The sequence below is a fragment of the Kogia breviceps genome, chromosome 13 (genome assembly GCF_026419965.1).
Source record: "Kogia breviceps isolate mKogBre1 chromosome 13, mKogBre1 haplotype 1, whole genome shotgun sequence".
In the NCBI taxonomy this organism is placed as follows: domain Eukaryota; kingdom Metazoa; phylum Chordata; class Mammalia; order Artiodactyla; family Physeteridae; genus Kogia; species Kogia breviceps.
In genome coordinates, this window is record NC_081322.1 from 50,898,653 (window position 1) to 50,917,234 (window position 18,582).

Sequence of the window (18,582 nt, forward strand, 5' to 3'; positions counted from 1 at the left end):
GCGTCTGGAGCCTGTGCTCCGCAATGGGAGAGGCCACAACAGTGAGAGGCCCGCGTACAACAACAAAAAAAACCAAAACATAGGTTAAGAACACTAGATGTAATTAAGAATTAATTTTTTTCAAAAAAAAATCGGTTTTTTTCTAAGCTATCTGATATGCAAGGCCAAAACTACAACATGATCAGGTTTATAACCTTATTTTGTCCTAGATCAAAAGAAACATACCCTTTTAAAATGAGATAAAATGTTAAAAAGTAAATATATGTATACACACACATTGTATATATATATACATTATATTATTCACACAGTATATATATATATCTAGATGTTTGTGGAATATATTTATAGAATATATATGTATTTAGTGTGTGTGTATATATGCATATACATGTATATATATATATATATATATATATATATAGCACATTCCCATGATGCCATTCTCTAGTCAGAGTTTTTAGGCGTTTTAGGACATACCTATATCTGAAACTGTACAAAGAATGCAGGTCATAAGATTATCCTTTGGTGAAGTCACCTTGGCTTTGAGAGTTAGGTAGGAGTAGACCATTGTTAGTAGTTGTCATGGTTTTGATATTATTTATTCAGTGTTGACTTTGTACTTCAGCCTGGCCCTGGCAGCCATATTGGCTGCTGTAATGCAGTTGTGTGGATATATTTTCTGCTCAGGTTTGGTGACCTAACCAAACAGGTTTTCTTTGGGTTGAGGCTAACAAGTTAATTTCAGCAACTTTAAAAGTATTTTCTGCTTGTTTTTTTTAAGAAGATGTAAATACCTCATTGGGGATTTCTTTGTTTATAGTTCTTTTATTCTTCTAATACTTAGTCAGATGTCATTAGTGGGATTGATTTTCTGTTAGAACACATTTTAATCTGTGCACACATATATTCCTCTTAGAAAAAGAAAAAAAATCCATTTACTAATTCATTTACTAGAGTCCAGGGGTACATGAAAATGAAGAAAACGGGGGAAAGACCCATCCACTTTTTTTTTAAATTGCCTTTTTATTGTTGTCAATGAAACCCAGTTCAGGGAGAAAAAAAAAAAAAGCTTACCTAAACAAATAAAATTGTTAAATAAGCTGATTAAAAAATAGGATCGGTAGCATAGGTTTGGGGAATTAAATGTTTATTAAATCAAACTTTTAAATCATATCTACCTACAATCTGTAAACAAATATAGTACATGTGTAGGTAAAAGTCTCTTAGATTAGAACTAGTGGAAAAACTGAAGATTCCTTTGTACAGTGGCACCTCACTGCTCCTTGGGCCAATGCCATGGGGCCATGTTATAGCTAAGAGTTAAATGAAAAACCAGAAGGAGTTTAGCTCAATTCCACCTGCTATGATGGATTTCAAGGCAGATATTTGTTCCACATTATAGTAGGTTGGGTTTATGGCAAGGCAACAGTGTAGTTTAAGCTTCTTTTCTAGATGTCTCTCTCCTCCCTATTACCATAACTAGTAAGAAAGATGAATTAAAATAAATGGTGGACCACAGGTGGTTATAAAAATAGATAACTTGTAGAGTAATAAACATCTATAGTTAGCAAAGCACAAACATAAAATTTACCTTTTTCCATATGTGCGGAATATTATAAGTATGTTCAAGTGGTACAGCCAGAGACTTCAGAATGATAATAAGGCATTTATAAAGAAGAAAGGCTGAAGTACAAAACCCAGAGTAGGAAGCTGAATGCAGATGAGAATATACAAAAAACAAAATCCTAATTCCTCATATCTGATTATCCTATTTAATAGACACCACAATTAATTTACAGCTTGTTATATATCTTAAAAAGTAACACTTTGTTACCTATGTACAAACTTTTTAAAAGATTAATTATGAGACAAGCAAAAATTGACTTAACAGTGGTACTAAAATCAATGAAACTTGTATAGTTTTGTGTGCTTTCACATACTTCTGTATACAGGAGTTTAAAAAAATTCCTGCAAAATCTATTCAAAAATTATTTCAAGTATAGAAGAAAACAGTCCGAAGCTGGAAAATAAAAAAGGATCAAAATCGCAAAGTGACTGAAAATCCATGAATATATAAGTGATATTCATAGGTTCCCTTAATAATATTTATCAAGTGCTATGTAAGGTAACTGTAATGTTATCCTGAAGCCATCTCATTTAAGAGATACAGTAATTCCCATTCTAATTCTAGAATTAAAAGCACTTAGTCCACACAACGTGTGTTTCAGCAAAGTTGACATCCACTTACTCGTACCTGAGAGTGTCATCTTAAAGCTTCGTCATGGGTCCATGGCAGACCTGAAATGTGAAGGTTCAGAACGAATAATACTACAGGTAGTCATTCATCCTCATTTCTTGCAGAGAGTGAAGGATATACTTGAGCTGTCCCTAAGGTCACTTCAGCCAGGAATAGTGTTCCTTGGAAACTTTGGTTAAGTTTTCTTGCCAAAAGAAATCTCCATAATCTTATATGTCTGGGACTTGCTGGGTTAAATAAACAGGTTCCACTAACAAACTAACATACAATCTACCCCTTCAAGAGGGGTGTACAGATGCAGCTTTTCCCAAACTCACTGGACCTTCGGAGGGAACACCGGAACCACCACTGGGTCCCGGGACACTCATTTCCTATGGAACATTGTTTGAGAAATGCCAATGTCAATCTAAAGTAAATTTTCTAAAGTAGTGGTTCTCAAATTGTAATGAACATCGAAACACACAGAAGACATATCAAAGCATAGATACAAGATTCCACTTCAGAGGTCTGGATTGGGACCTGGGAACCTGCATTTCTGAGAGACTCCAGGTGAAGCTGATGGAGAGAGGTCCACACTTTGAATGGTATCCTTCTAGATAAGGACCCACACAAACCTCAGCTGCAGGAAGCCCGACTATGGCCTCAGTAAAGGCTGTGTGTCCTACAGCCAATTAGCAGGAGGTCAAACCAGCCCAATGATGTCTGAGCAGGTCCTGGCACCTTGGTAGGGGGAGGACCACTGGGCTTGACTCTGGCTCTGCCCCTACTCACCAGGCAACCAGGCACAGTGACTGCATCTTAAATGATGAATAATAGTATCCCCCTTTCAAGGGATCTGTGAGGCTCAGAGGAAATGTTTGCACAAAAGTACTACCTGACAAAAAGCATCATACAAGTGTCATTAATCAGAAGAATGTGTCAGTCACAGCAGGAAAATCCCAGATGAGTTTTCTGTCTTCCGCTACTGCTGAGCTTTTATGAAAGCACATTCTGGTAGCTAATGAAGAGAAAAGAGGCTAAAAATGCAGAAAACTGTAGTGAGAGGAATATATATAAGTGGATTACCTAATTAAAAATATGTAATTGTTTAAAGTAATAAATCAACCCACAATCGAAGTAGTTAATTATGCTGGCTCTGAGATAGTATTTAGAAGTTACAGTATGTTGACCTTTGAACCCACTCACTCTGCCACTCTACCATGTTAATGCTGGTTAAATTTTAACCTCAAGAGAATGAGAAAAAAAATACCTTCACTGAGATACATATGAATTAGATCCAAAACTTTTAGCTGCAATAGTTCCAATCTTATAAGCTACCACAGTGGGAAAATTTCAAAAGTAATTTTTAAAAAGGGCCTTTAATTTTGGTTGATAGAAACATCCACAGAATGAGAAAGGAACACACACACGTTCACATATGTGCATCTAGTTGTTGCCCAGTAACAGCCAATGAACTTCATCTCACAATTCAAAAATGAACCTGTAAAAATTCATAGTATCCATAATGGGGTTACGATGCTGCTAACATCTTGTTGGCAAGTCCCAGTTTCCACTGAATCCAAATCATTGATCGAAAGGCAGGCCTTTCCCTGACATGTTGCATAATTCACTTTATATATGCTCTGGATGTCTCTGGAGACAAGACAACATCTCCTGAACGGGCCTACCTTCGTAGCAGATCTGGTACACCGCAGTGAACAGTGGAAACTTGTCCAGCAGCCCTTTCTGTTTGAGGATGCGGTACATCTCAGCGGAAGTCTGAGGTCCTTGCAGCTTCTGCCCATTCAGCATCTCCCTCTCCAATTCTTCAATGGTCCTTCCAGCCCTGGCAAAGGCCTCTGCTACCTTGCGGTTCCGGCCCCCATAGCAGGTGGTGATCAGGTCGGCTATGCCGCAGCTCTCCAGAAAGGTGGCCGTGGACACCTCGCCCTTGCAGAAGATCCTGATGAAGGCGATCATTTCCATGAGCCCCAGGCGGATGACGGCGGCTTTGGTGTTGTCGCCACAGTGGAGGCCGTCGCAGAACCCAGCTCCCACGGCCACAATGTTCTTCAGGGCACCACAAAGTTCAACAGTGTCTGCATCATCAACCACTGTAATTCGAAAATTTGGAGTCTGCAGAAGTTCTTTGAAGAGAAGGCCATTCTCCGTTACCTTGCTGCCGATGGTGGTCTCACAGAACTTCCCAGAAGCCACCTCACTGGCAGTGTTGGCTCCCATGAGCACACTGATGTCAATGCCCACCTTCTCTCGGATGATGTCGGAAATGAGCTTCAGCCCCTCGGGACCCCCGTCTATGCCCTTGATGAGGCTGATGCCCAGCGCGCCCTTGGGCACTTTCCCAGAGATCTCGTCACAGATCCTGTGAATGAACTGGTGGGGGATGACAAACACCAGCAAGTCTGCATCCCACACAGTCTCACTGAGGTTTGGGATAGCAACCACATTTTCTGGCAGCTTGTGTCCAGGGAGATATTTTACATTTTCATGGTCATTATTTATAATGTCTGTCAGTTTTCTCCCATTAACTGTTTCTTCAAAGACCCACATCTTGACCACGGAGGCAAACTTCTCAAGTTTCTTGACATTATTACCAATTATTTTTGCAACAGCTGAACCCCAGTTCCCCGAGCCCACGATGCACACTTTCAGGGGTGATGCTGCCATGGCCAGGCAGGAACGCTGCAGCCTGGCTTGCACCTCCCCAGCCAGCAGGCCACCTGTCTCCGCCTGCTCGGCCCAGGCCCATTCACTTTCACCTAAAAGGTAACAGGATAGTAATATTGAAAGGAGTATCAACTAATAGGTACAGATAAAAATTAATAGTATTCTGTGGGGAGGGATAAATTGGGAGGTTGGGATTAACATAAACACACTACTATATATAAAATAGATGAAAAACAAGGACCTGCTGTATAGCACAGGGTACTATACTCAGTATTTTATAATAACCTATAAGGGAAAAGAAACTGAAAAAGAATATACATCTATATATATATCTATATATATCTGAATCACTGTGATGTGCACCTGAAACTAGCACAACATTGTAAATCGACTATACTTCAATAAAACAAAAAATTAATAGTATTCTACCTATAGTTCTTTCATTTTTAAATTATATTTATGAATAATTTGATGAAAAATCAGCCATAAAGTTAGAATTCAAAGAACTTACTCTTTTAGAAGCATTTAACTTAAGGTAAATATGATTTAGCAATGGGTATTGATCTTCCCTTGGCCCTGGGGCATTTAAGACACTGTGCCCACATATATGAACATGAAGCTCTGAAAAACTAACCACAGCTGTGGTGTTAGTGGCTTCTCCTCTTAGAAATTCTTTCTGATATTTCTGCACTCTTTCCAGATCTATTGCTCCCTGGAGTCATGTTCTTGGATCCCTGGTAGCTCCTGGCTTTACTGGTCTGTTCCAGGTACTTGCCTTAGGGGCATTTGTTCTGATGATCAGTTTGGACAATTAACCTTCATCCCAACACCTCAGACAGTACTTTGTTATTTACACATTACATTCATCAGAGCAATAGCTAAGAGATAACTATTCTTTATCCAGTAGACTGCTTTATTTTTAAACCTTTTTCTGGATGTTGCCTTCTTTCTTGGGGAAGTAGAGGGCATTTAAGAAGCATCCCTGGTATATACTGTGTTGGATTACTCTTATTTTTATATCCTGTCTTACATGTAGGTGAAATCTATAGGTGTCTAAACATATCAGTGCTTTTTAAGAGGAGAATTAAATAGACATTCCCTTAAGGGGAATATTCAGCACATAATTAGAGACTTAGAGACGAGGTGTAAAGGGCAAATACTGCAGGGAGATATTATATGTGGGGTTCAATTCATCCTAAGATGTAAATGACTGATACCTGATCCTTTCCATAGTCACATGGGTGGTGATGACTGGGGGCAGAAAGAGAGGTGGAAAGAGACAGAGAGAAACACACACACACACACACACACACACACACCAGAAAACGAGGATACTACATGTCTTTAGAAGAAATCTGGGGCAATATGGAGAAGGAAATTTGGGGTGGGATGTGGAAGAGATGAACTCAAAGAATGGGAAACTTCATAAACTTTGCCTACTTTAAAATGGTGTCTGGAATCAGCTCTGCATAAAATGTAAATAAGTTTTCCATTGTCCTTCTTGTTACTTGCCTCCCTTGACCAAAATAATTGGAAGTTGATTGTACATGCAGATTTGGGAAGAAAACTCTGAAGATTCAAGTGTATAAAGAGCCAATAATCACCCCGTAATGTGGAATAGGCACTCACCGATTCTTGATTTCCTTCCCCACCTCAGGCCCTACCTGCTTTTCCCTGTAGTAGTAAATGGCACATCTAGACTTTGCAGTCATTGTGATTCCTGTATCTCCCTCAGACCCGGGGGGATGTGGGGTGGGCACTGCCTTCTCATCACACTTAGAGCGTAAAACGCAAATTTGTTCCCAAAGCCTACAGGCCCTTCAGGATTTGGCTCCTGGCCAGTCTCTGACTTCATGTCCTTCCACTTGCTCTTCATACTCCAATTCCATTGACTCTCTGCTGTTCTTGGATCATACATTCATGCTCCACCTCATGGCCCTTGCGCATGGAGTTCTCTCTGCCCGAGGTGTTCTTTCCTTGGATATTCATCCTGTTCGCTTCATTCAGGTTTCTGCCCACATATCACCACGTTAGAGAGGCCTTCCGTGGTCACGCTATCTAAAATAACACTTCCCATTACTCTCTGTCTGTTTATCCTGCTTATTTTTCCATTGTTGCATTTGCTGCCTAACGATATTACGTATCATTATATTATACATTTATATATGTATTGATATTGCACGTTTCCCCCACTAAATGGTGTTATATCTATTTTCTTTATGTTTCTTTTTAGTGATCTCAAGATTTGTTAAGTGAATAAATAAATGGACAAGCAAGACAGTGACTTTCTTGGAAAGTAGCCATAAGCTAGAACCATGTACAGTTAAAACAGCATTACGGTAAAGGCAAGGATAAATAGCAAATAATTGCATTGCTTTCAGAGTGCCGGATGTGGAAACTACCTATTGCCTAATCCTAGGTACTGCCCGCTCTTCCTGGCCTCCAAGCAGAGGCGTTACTATCTGGTGGGCCAGAGGCCAGAAACGGTAACTTGGTGCCTCCTGGGGGAAACGGACCCTCATGTAGAAGGGAGACAATAGTAATCCGGGGAAGGTCTTTGCAACTTCTTGAACCACAGGTTTCTGATGAATAGCTTATGGAGCAGATGCTTTCTTGAGCAAGGGCAAAACACAAGCACTTAAAATAACAAAACCGGAAAGAAACAATGAGTACCCATTCTGAGGAATTCTGGGGAGGAAGGACAAAAGTTTCAAGCTAGAAGTGCTATGGTGATTATCTTATAACTTGGCCTGATAACACAAACTGTGGTGGTGGCCTGTGGGGACGTGCTCTAGTCTGAGCTATTTAGAACAATGGTAAGAATGCGTTAAAAATAGAAGAGATAGACTAATTACCTACTTGTGCAAGGTAAAACCATATGACCTTTGTAGACAGAGAAGTCCCTCTGCCTTTGTCAAGTAGAGAATAGACTTGAAATATACTGATAAATAAATTGTGTATTGAATTTGGGAGGCCATGAGTGGCCAGGCTCTTAGTATAGAGGGAAATGTGAATTTCAACCTCGAGATGAATTTATGGAACATGAGAGAGCTCAGCCACAGCAACAATGGAAGAATTAGAAAATAAAATCCAGGAAGAACAAAATTCAAATTTGAGTCAACAGTTGCCTTCCAATTACAAAGTGTTCTTTTGTAGACTATAATGAACTGCTTTTTATCCCCTTGTCTTTGAAATCCCCTTTCTCATCTACCCTTGTGAAACTTACACCCTTATTTTAGAGCCTTCCTCAACTATGTGATAGTCTGCTGCCTGGAATGTCCTTCATTCCCCTTCATTAGCTGGTGAAACTTACTTCCATTTCAAGGCAGACCCCTCCCCAACCCTTGTAGAAGGACAAACCTTTCACATTTTTCTCTTCCATGGTACTGTAATTTGTTCACACCATCACTCTCCCATGTTGGTCTGCTGTAGTACTTTCAAGGCCTGTTCTCCTGATAGCCTGAGAGTTTTCATAAATTCAGGCATTGTCTTATTTATTCCTGTCTTGTTTTGGCAAAAACTAGATTTTTCAGCAGATTTCACCTTTTCTAAAAGATCTTTCCACTGCCTCAATTTTAAGGTGATATGTATCTCTAACCGTCTCTACTAATTACTAATATTTTGTTTATACTTCTCCTGATGCGTTTGTAACAGTCTGCCCAGTGTAGAACTGCTTGAATTTGTATCTCTCTCCTTCAGAAGATGGAGGTTCCCTTGAGGGCAGGGACCATGTCTGATCTTATATTCTCTGATGTGCCTAGCATAGTGGCTGGTACTTAGTGAATGCTCACAGTGTTTAAATTGTACTGAAGAGATGTAGACTTAGGCTTCCAAATGAAAACTTCTTATCCTTTAGATGAGAAATTGCCTGTCTATGATGGCTGTTAATCATTGGTTTAGGTATTAAAATAGGATGTCTAGATTATTTCCTGAAGGTTATGTAATTAAAAATGGAATAGTTTCATATCTTTGAAATAGGAGGGATAGATATCATGACCTTGCAAGTTAGCTTATTTTCTATTAAAATCTAAGACTTTTCCCTGTACTTTCATAACTAATTTTCAAAATCATGTTTGCACTCTACTTAATTGATCATTTAAGTGCTAATCCAAACACATGCAAAGTTCTATACAGAAGAGAAATTACAGAGAAATTCACAAATGCCAAAAGCAATTATACAGGTTAGGCCACAAAAGACCATGGTGCATTCAAAATCAAAATCCTACCAGATCCAAAGGACTGAACTGCTAATAGTGGAATTTCAGACACATGGGGGATGGGTGTGATGGTGAGATTTGATCAGTCCTTCAGAGTGTACCATGGACCAGGCTAAATGCCTGCTATACACTGAACTGGTAGGAAGAAAATCAATCTTGACATTCTTTCCTTACATGAAACTAAAGTCCTTTCTTCAGAAGAGACTCATACTTAAGCTATAAAAATGTAGAATAATCTATGGGGTCTTTTCTGCATCTCTGCTTGCTCTCTTTTTTCTCATGGTAAGTCACTTAGCCAATCTCCCTTGATTGCATGACAGACTTTACTCCTCCATATAAATTAATTCAATTCTCTACTCTTTCATTTATTCTAATTTTAGACATAATATTATAGCAGAACAGTTTTTTTCTAACTGGAAGAAGATGAAATACAGGTTCTGTGTCTTTTGGGCCAGCAAGGAATTCCCTCCTATTTCTAATGTGGTGAATGGTTCTCTTGAAGTACAAAACAAGTCAAGGAAACTTTCCTTTTTGTTATTGTTTTTGAAAATCTTACTGAATCAATGTGGTTAAACTTTTTCACTTTAGTCTGCAGATCACATAAATGAATTCCCTTCCCTCCCTCCCTTCAAGTCCCATTTGGCACATATAGTTACTCTTTAAGATATTATATAGATTGTCAGTAATTGAAGGGAATATCCAACATTCCTGGAGGGGAGAAAGAGCATTGACTTTTTCTTTTAGTTCTTTCAAATGCAAGTTTAAGAAATTTTAGTATTTGGGAAATATATCAACTATAAACCAGAGATTCCCTGAGGCCTGATTTATTTTAAAGATAGTATTTTTGTTTTTGCAAATAGTATATTCTAAATTTGTTAGCTGGCAGAGCAGATATTGCAGAAATGGATTCATTTTGGAATTGCACTGTGAACTCATCATTCTGTAGATGGCTCTGTATATTAATTGATCTAAGTTAGACATTTTTACTAACAAAAGGATTGAGTTTCTTCAGGACTATGCTAAATTGTAACTCAGATGCATTTCCGTGTTGTACCTTGCACCAAACAAAGCTCATGCGTGATGATGCTGATCCTTGGTTTATTCTGTACCTTCCAGGAAAGTTTAAGTATATATTTCTCAAATGCTTCATTACCCTTTGAGGATAGTCTGAATTCTTGTACTTCCCTTCTACTGAAGTTGCATTTGTTGGTCTTGGATTATCTGTCAAGAAGGATGGGAAAAAAAAATTGAATGTAAGCTTCATGGAGGCGTAGGCCATCTTGCTTGTTGCCTTCCAAGTGTCTAGCATAGATTAAATGATAAATAAGAATGTAATAATTACTCATTAAATAAAAGAAAATCAGTGGTTTTCATGCTCAAAATCCCATTCTTTCTGTAGGAGATGTCCCTTGCTGCTTTAGATCACAGTGATTAAGAACAAGGAGTTTTGGCATCAAGCAGGCCTAGATTAACTCTTGACTTTGGTCAAGTTACTAAATATTTCTCTAAACCTGAATCTTCTCATTTGAAAAGGTGATAAATGGGATGCTCTTTATAAAGCACTTTGTAGTGTTTGGAACATGATAAACTCATGATAGATGAGCTTTATTATGAATAGTAAAGTTTACAGGACATTTGCCTGTATTGACACATAGAAAAACCTACTTCAACTAAATAGAAAGCAACTCAATGTCATGGTTGTTGGGTTTTTGTTTGTTTTCACTTGCTTTGTTATGAAAATGGAGGAGACCCTACTAGAGCACAGGCTATATTTTATTCTTGAATTATATAGCCTGCCTGTGTGTGCCTGCATAGTTGAGGGTCTTATCAGGGGATTATGTATATGAGGAATTATGTTGCTTCCTGGAAGGACCATCATAACAGAAGAGATTTGAGGCACATTGCCTTAGTTAAAGTCAAATAAAAAATGTTATTCTGGGTGTGGTGCCTCCAGTTGAGCAGTCAGCTCCCAGACTGGGCTCTAGGGTGGAAACCTAAAATAAGAGTGAGCAAATAATAAAAGCTAAAAGTAAAAACTAAAAATACTATCTAATGAAAATCTCTTTTGATCTGTGAAAACATATCATCACTGTCATTGGTTCCAGCAGCAGTGATGGAGACAAGGGAGAAATGGCACCATCAGGAGGACATAGGATGCCGGGATAGCCCAAACTAGCAACCACAATGAAGACATCTTCAATCTCCCTGACTCTTTCTGGCTGCACTGTCAGTATATCTGCTTCTGCTTGTATGTTGCTAATGGGCATCTGTGCCCTAAGTACCAGTATAGCAGTGAGATAGCACAAGAAAAGATGGAAGTGTTGATTGCCAGCCACATAATAACAGAGAACACTAGGTCAGATGTACAGAGATAGTACCTAAGGGACTCCTAGATAGATTAGTATGAAATTTGGGGAAAAAGAAGAGTTCCTACACTATTGTAAGTAAATACAGATAAAACAGAGTTTTTGAGTTTGGTAGGGTAACTTTATTTTTGCCTGTAAACTGTGAAACATGACCTGCCTGAAGAGGAAATAAGTAAATGTAAATTGTAACTTTAAAAAAACTCAGAAGATGATCTTGATTTGATAGTAATCCAGAGTTCTATGATTCCTACATATCCTAAGAAAATGATTGATTATCTATCCTAAACTAAATTGTTTTAGAAAAAAACAAAGACTAATATTTCAGGGATTTTCTCTGAATTTCTGATTTTGTTCCCTGGAATCAGTTGGAAAATTCCTACTGAGAATTGTTCAATGAAAATCTGATCTCCCACAATTAGTGTTGCTCTGTATCTTCTTTGGGATCATTATAAGATGATGCTCATGAAGAATGAGTGGATTAAAAAATGTTGGTCCTACAGGAAGTGAAAAAAGGATCACATTATTCTGTGCTTTGTTTCTCCTCCCCAAGGTTTGGAAAATATGAGGGCATATGTCCTTTAGTTTTATTAGAGTTTTTCCATCAGGGAATATTTTTGATATGATTAATCCTGAGTTTCATAGAGTTATAGGTTTTATTATTTTGATTTAATTCAATAGGTCAGTCAGTGTATTTGGTCAAAGAGAAAGTTTGAGAATCTTTGTCTTAACCGAACTGATTGATCTTTGAATAGACGGACTGGAGTCACTTGTTTGTTTAACATATTGTAAGCACGGTAACCACAAATCCTGATACACACACACATAGCTCTCAGATCTCTCTATCAATATATATGGAATGATATAATTTTAGAAAGAAAGAACTGGTTATGCATATGATTTTAAAATTAAAAGTTGAAGATATAATTTTGAAAATTGAATTTTACTGAAGAAAAACTAAGTGATGGAATTATTAAATTACACATAAATCTTTTTTTTAGAAGACATACCGCCTCCCCAAAGATCCTTCCAAACATTTCTTTCTCTCTCTTTTTATGTGTATATATAACGTTAATGTCATAATTTTTAAAGTATGTATTTCAACTTTATAAAATATTCATTGTCTATAATCTATGAATGATTAGTTTATAAATTAGAGGTTTAGATGCAAACAACAGAAACTGACTATGGATAATGAAAAGTAATTTTTTTAGAAAGATACAAGGTATGTCTCAGAATTGATAGAAAAATATTGACAGCATTTTCCTTATGATCCTCCTGGTGGAGCATCATGCTGTATCAGTTAACTGTTGCTATGCAACAGTCCATCTGAAACTTAATGATTTAAACAATGGGCATTTTGTTATTGGTCATGAAGTTTGTAAGTTGGTTGGATGATTTTTCCGAGCTGGGCCAGACTTGGCTGATCTTAGCTAAGCTCACTCCTGAATCTGCTGTCAGTTGGTGCATCTGTTCCTCCCTGAAATGTTTGGGAGCTAGTTGGCTGCTGTCTACAGTGAGAACAATAACTAGCCTAGGTTGTTATAGTAGCAAGGGAGGAACAGAGGGAAAGAGAGAGAGAGATGTGTATGATGTCTTGAGGTCTAGGTTCAAGATTGGCATGCCATCACTTCTGTCACAATTCTTTGGCAGGATCAACTCAACAGGGAAAATAGAAACCACTTCTTTTTTTTTTCCTCTTTCTTTTATTTTCTTTTTTTTTTTTTTTTATGGTATACGGGCCTCTCACTGTTGTGGCCTCTCCCGTTGCAGAACACAGGCTCCGGATGCACAGGCTCAGTGGCCATGGCTCACGGGCCCAGCCGCTCCGCGGCATGTGGGATCTTCCCGGACTGGGGCACGAACCCGTGTCCCCTGCATCGGCAGGTGGATTCTCACCCCTGCGCCACCAGGGAGGCCCAGAAACCACTTCTTGATGGGAGGAGCTGCAAAGTCGCATTGCAAAGGGTGTGGATAAAAGAGGTTGGGGAGAGAATTGGGGCCATTCTAGTAACACACCCTTCTGCCTCCTCATCCCCAGGTCCCCAAAAGCTTTAATCAATCATGCCATCAAGCTTGAATTCCACAGTTTAAAGATCTAAATTAGATTCAAATATGGTTCATTAGATGTAGCTCCTTTTGATACAGAAACCTATGAACTGAAATGACAAGTTAACTGCCTCCTACATACCCAACACAGAAATAGCAACAAGATAACTGCAGACAACACTCCTGTTAAATAAGAGAAGAATGGGAAGTACATAGCTGTCAGTGGTTTGCAGAAGTTCTGAATTCCAGCTGGAAACATGCTGCCAGGTCTTCCTCCCCTGGAGGCTGGGAATGTTGCTTGATTAGACCTGGGTTCTTCTCCCTGGGAGTGTCTTCTCAGCCCCGTTGTCTCTGCTGCTTCTTATGAGTAGCACTGCAGTCCACCCTTTTTCATCACTTTTTGCTCTACTTGCTCATCCATCCTTGCCCATCACCCCCTTGATTACCTCTGAAGAAACAGCTCATTTTGAGTAGCAGATTCACTTTTGTACCCTGCTTCCTTCTGCAGCAAGCTGAAGGCCAAGACCTCTTTACAGTTTGAACAGTCTGTTCCTTTTAATCCAGGCTAGTAGTGGTTTCACAACTTTCTGATATGTCTATGAATTGAATAAAATTTCACTACATTGGACAAAACCCAAACATTCCTCTTTCTCTAGACTTACTGCTACTTTGGGATGACTTCTGTAGAACCAACTCTGAAGATTCCGATCAGTTCTTTTTTTTTAAGTTAAAGGATCTATTAGGAACCACCTAATTCTTTCACGGACTTTAACACTTGATTTCACTTTTTTCCTCAGGCTAAGGAACAGGTGATGAGAAACAGTTTTACTTTCCAACTCACTATGTTATGGTTCATGATATTTCCTCCAAATTCTGCTTTCAAACTGGTTAGTTATTTCTTTAACTTATCTTTTTATCCCTGCCAGTGTCATATCACATGCAGCTAAAACACTTTTAAACATTTTTGCCTGGAGACTTCCTCAGTCAAATCCAAATGTTCATTAGATATGTTTTACATCTTTCATTAAGCCAGACAACTGTTTTGTCAACTGTCTTGCTACTCTGTAACATAGGTCACCATAGTTTCATCCGCCAGTATAATTTCATCACCATTTTTCCAAATTTGCCAATAGTTTGCTCTTTGTTTTTCAGGCTCTGCTTCATACCAAGTCCCAAAGCCAATGGTATATATCTTACATTTTATTAAGGCAGCATCCCCTCCTAGGTATTAACTTCTATAGAGATGCTGAATAATAAACCACCCCTAAAAGCTATAAGCACTTCATTATTGTTCCTGAGCCTATGGGTCAGCTTGGCAGATTTGATCTTAGCTGGGTTTGCTCAAGGGTGTGAGTCACTCAGGATGGCTGGGGCTGCCTGAAATAGGATGTTTGGTTGCTTTTGGTTGATGGGGGCAACTCATTATCTGGCAGACTAGCATAGGATTGTTCTCATGGTACTGGACAGAGTTCTAAAAGAGAGAAAGTAGAAATATGTAAGAGCTTTGGAAGTCTGGGCTCAGAAGTGTCCCACTGACACTTCTGCCCCTTCTATCGGCCACATCAAATCATAAGGCCAATCTAGATACCAGGAGTGGGGAAACAGATTTCATTTCTTGTGAGAAAATTCAAAGTCATGTAGCAAAGGTATGGATAAAGAAAAGAGTGGAGAATTGAGGCCGTTTTTGTTATCAATTCACTACAATCTCAAACTCTGAGAAGTTGGTTTTCCTAGTGCAATAGAGATGGCTTAGGGGTTCTATGGAGTCAATTTTGTGGGCTATAGGCTGCAACCTGGATTTTCTCAGAAGGAGCAGAGTAGTTCTTAAGGCATGTACTGTAGAGTTGTTACATATAGTTCCATTGCCTGTCACGGGCAATAGTGGAATAACTCCTAAAATATATTGGAGTTTATCTCAATTGTTACACCCAATAGCTCAGATCTTTGGAATTGGAGCACACCATTGAAGTAATGTCTAATGCTTTGCTAACCCTACAACTTCCTTTGAAAAGTACCTGCCCAGCAAATTTAACCCAAGATATGGTTAAATTTTTCATACTCAGAAAGCAGAGGCTTAATTCCTTCAGGTGTTTTAGGAGGAATATGGCCAGGTATCACAGAATCACTGTTGGTGGCGTTGTATTTTGACATGTTCCCTAAGATTTCTTCTTGTTCCCACTGCTCAGCTCCCTTGCTCCTTTCTCCCTAGCTTTCCATATGAGCTGCCTTAAGGGAGAGGGATTAACCAGAACAAGAAAAAGTCAGATTCTTGCCATTTGAACTTCTAAGAAGACACCTGACACGTGTCATCAAAAGCCATGATTCTGGCACAAATAATTGTTTAGTCTGAATACTTAGTCAGATTTTTCTGCCTTTGGGAGTAAAGATAAACTCAGTTGATTGAGGGAAGGAGTGAAGTTGAGAAAAGAGGAGAATAAAAGTAGTTGTTGTGAATCCCTGAGAGAGGGGTATATCCCTGGCTTATTATTCCCAGGTTGGAGTTCTCTGTGTTGGAGCGAATATTGTAATCTAAGCAAAGTTTGAGGCCTCTATTAAGAAGAGGGATCTAAACCTTTTCCCCCAGATTGTAATCAGGACAAACTACAAGTCTTCCCAAGAAGTTGTGAGTCCAGGATGGAGTCAGAACAGAAACATGGCCCTAGTTGAGAGAGATGTATACACAGCTGCATCCTGAGTCTCACTGTAGGGTGGGGACATCAGCTGGCAGTGCCTGAGCTTCTTGAGTGATAACCAAAAGGACTGGAGGACTTGGAGGCATCCTGCAGTTCAGTCATGCTGGGCAGAGAATGCATGGACCAGGAGAACAAAGGCCATGGAGGGGCCACTGATGTCCAAAACAGATTGTGCTGTATCCTAGCTGAGGCTACTATGGCCTGAGGAGGACTGAGGCTAAGATGGTATAATCCCTTGAAATTAAATAAGCAGGTCCTCCCCTCTGAACTATTTCCAGGAGAATTCTGAATTGACTGTTTGCCCAAATGAGATTGAGTAAAATCCAGAAAAGACAGAGTTTACTTTGAACTGGAAAGATCAGTGTTCCTGTTATCAATAAAAATGGGGTTTGAGAGTTAAGTACAATTTTAGAAATACCCTAGTTCACTGATTCCAAGACACACATTTTTTTTCACATGTTAACATATCTGAAATTGAGATGCAGCTCACAAACCATGGCATATCACAGTTTAGTTTGCAGTGATTTTTCTTTCCTAATGATACATAAAACAACACCGCATCTTACAAATGATGGTGTCTTAAATTCAATAAAACACAATATAATGGAAGTTATATCTTTACATACTTAGGATTTGTAAATCTCACTTATTGAAACTGAAAATGCTGGTATTTCAAGACCTATAGCTCAGCCCTTCTTGGCATTTATAACTCTTCCTTTTTTCACAGTGACATCTTTACTAGTAGTCCTGCAAGGCCAGGGAATGACAGCTTGAAGTTGTGTTGGTATCTAAGATAGGAGGGACTATAGCTGCTGCTCAGAGATGAGCTGAATGCCACTTGGGGCCAAGGTGACAATGTCATGGGGCCATTCTGTGAAATGTATTATATACTTTCTATATAATATTACATACACTGAAAACAGTTTGGAAATCCACTTGATAGTAATATATACCCAGATATAAGATTATGATTTTATTTTTATATATAAACTATATATATATATTACTGTAAAAAAGTAGTTTTAATTTTCTTTTTTATAATCTGCTCTTATTTTAAAATTTCTATAATGGATTTTAAAAAATAAATTGTAAAAAGAAATGATTTTTATAAAAGAATGATGTACAATTTTTAGGCCACTGCTACTGCTCTCCGTTCCTTTGCTCTAAAGGTCACTGGCAAAAGAATATACATCCTCTGCCTCATTTATGCCTTTAGAATTTCATGAGCTGTTCCTTTCTAAGAAGCCCATATTCAAACTACTCATTTCCTACTTCTTATTCTTTTAACATCTCTAAAGTAGATAGTAATTGCTAGTTAATTGGTCAGCCAAACAATGTGTGGGGAGAGTTTTAAGAAATTGAAAAACATATCTCTAGGGAATATACTGGGAGAGTATTTTTACATAATTTGTTCTATAATATATAGTAGTAATTGCAATCCCAGAATACTAGGCACATTACATTTCAAATAAGATTTACATTCTTTGAACTCAGTTAATTAGTTTATTTTGTAGTTTATTTAATCCCTGATCAATAAATTACAAAACTTAGGCAAGCCATTCTAAAATACTATCCTTGTAAAATCTCAGGTGAGGGACTGCATGCACCTTCAAATCTATGTTTTACAATGTTCAGGATTTTATTATTGTCTTCTCACATCGTATATATTCAATAAGCTATTACTGAACAAAGTGTAATGTCTAAACTAATACTCTACACTATAAAATAGTATTACACATTATGCTATAATGCTGGAATTTTATGCCCCTATAAAATTGTTTTAGGAAATGATTTTTGGGTCCAAGCTTTAGGCTTTTTTCCCTTGAGTGCATCTCATTTTAAAGCAGTTTAGTTGGCATTTATTTTTCTTGAAAATCAGATACCATGAAACATAATAGAATATTGATCACCTTCTTTTACTGTTTTCAGAATCTATTATCTCTGTTGTTACACAGAGCTGTTAATACTGCATGGTTTGGTAGCTCTCCATGATTCATGGGAAGATTGTAGCAGAGGCCTCATGCCATGCACAAGGTAGTATCCAGGACACCTACAGAGAATTCCTTGGAGACCTCTCTGATCTAGCTCAGGCAGAGTGTGACTTTTGTGTCAAGATTTTGGTCCTTTCCTAAATAACAAACAACTATGATGACTATACACAAGTTTTTTGTAATAGCGAATTTTTTGTGTCAACCTGACGGGGATGCCCAGATGGCTGGTAAACAATTATCTGTGCATGTGTCTGTGAGGGTATCTCCGGAAGAGATTAGCATTTGAATCAGTAGACTGAGTAAAGAAGATAGCTCTCACCAATGCGGGTGGGCATCATATAA

At 38.4% G+C, this 18,582-nt stretch overlaps 1 protein-coding gene across 2 annotated transcripts; it reads right to left on the reverse strand.

The window, feature by feature from the left end:
• Nucleotides 1-3,871: 3,871 nt before the first annotated feature.
• LOC131767908 (glycerol-3-phosphate dehydrogenase 1-like protein) lies at nucleotides 3,872-4,927 on the reverse strand. Of its 2 annotated transcripts, XM_059083336.2 has the most exons (2): nucleotides 4,703-4,927; nucleotides 3,872-4,633 (listed from the first exon to the last, which is right to left on the reverse strand). In XM_059083336.2, the coding sequence occupies exons 1-2, from the start codon at nucleotides 4,925-4,927 to the stop codon at nucleotides 3,872-3,874; spliced, it is 987 nt and encodes a 328-aa protein (XP_058939319.1). The 2 variants fall into 2 exon arrangements, with proteins under 2 accessions (XP_058939319.1, XP_066867373.1); XM_067011272.1 differs by having other exon boundaries at nucleotides 3,872-4,927.
• Nucleotides 4,928-18,582: the final 13,655 nt, after the last annotated feature.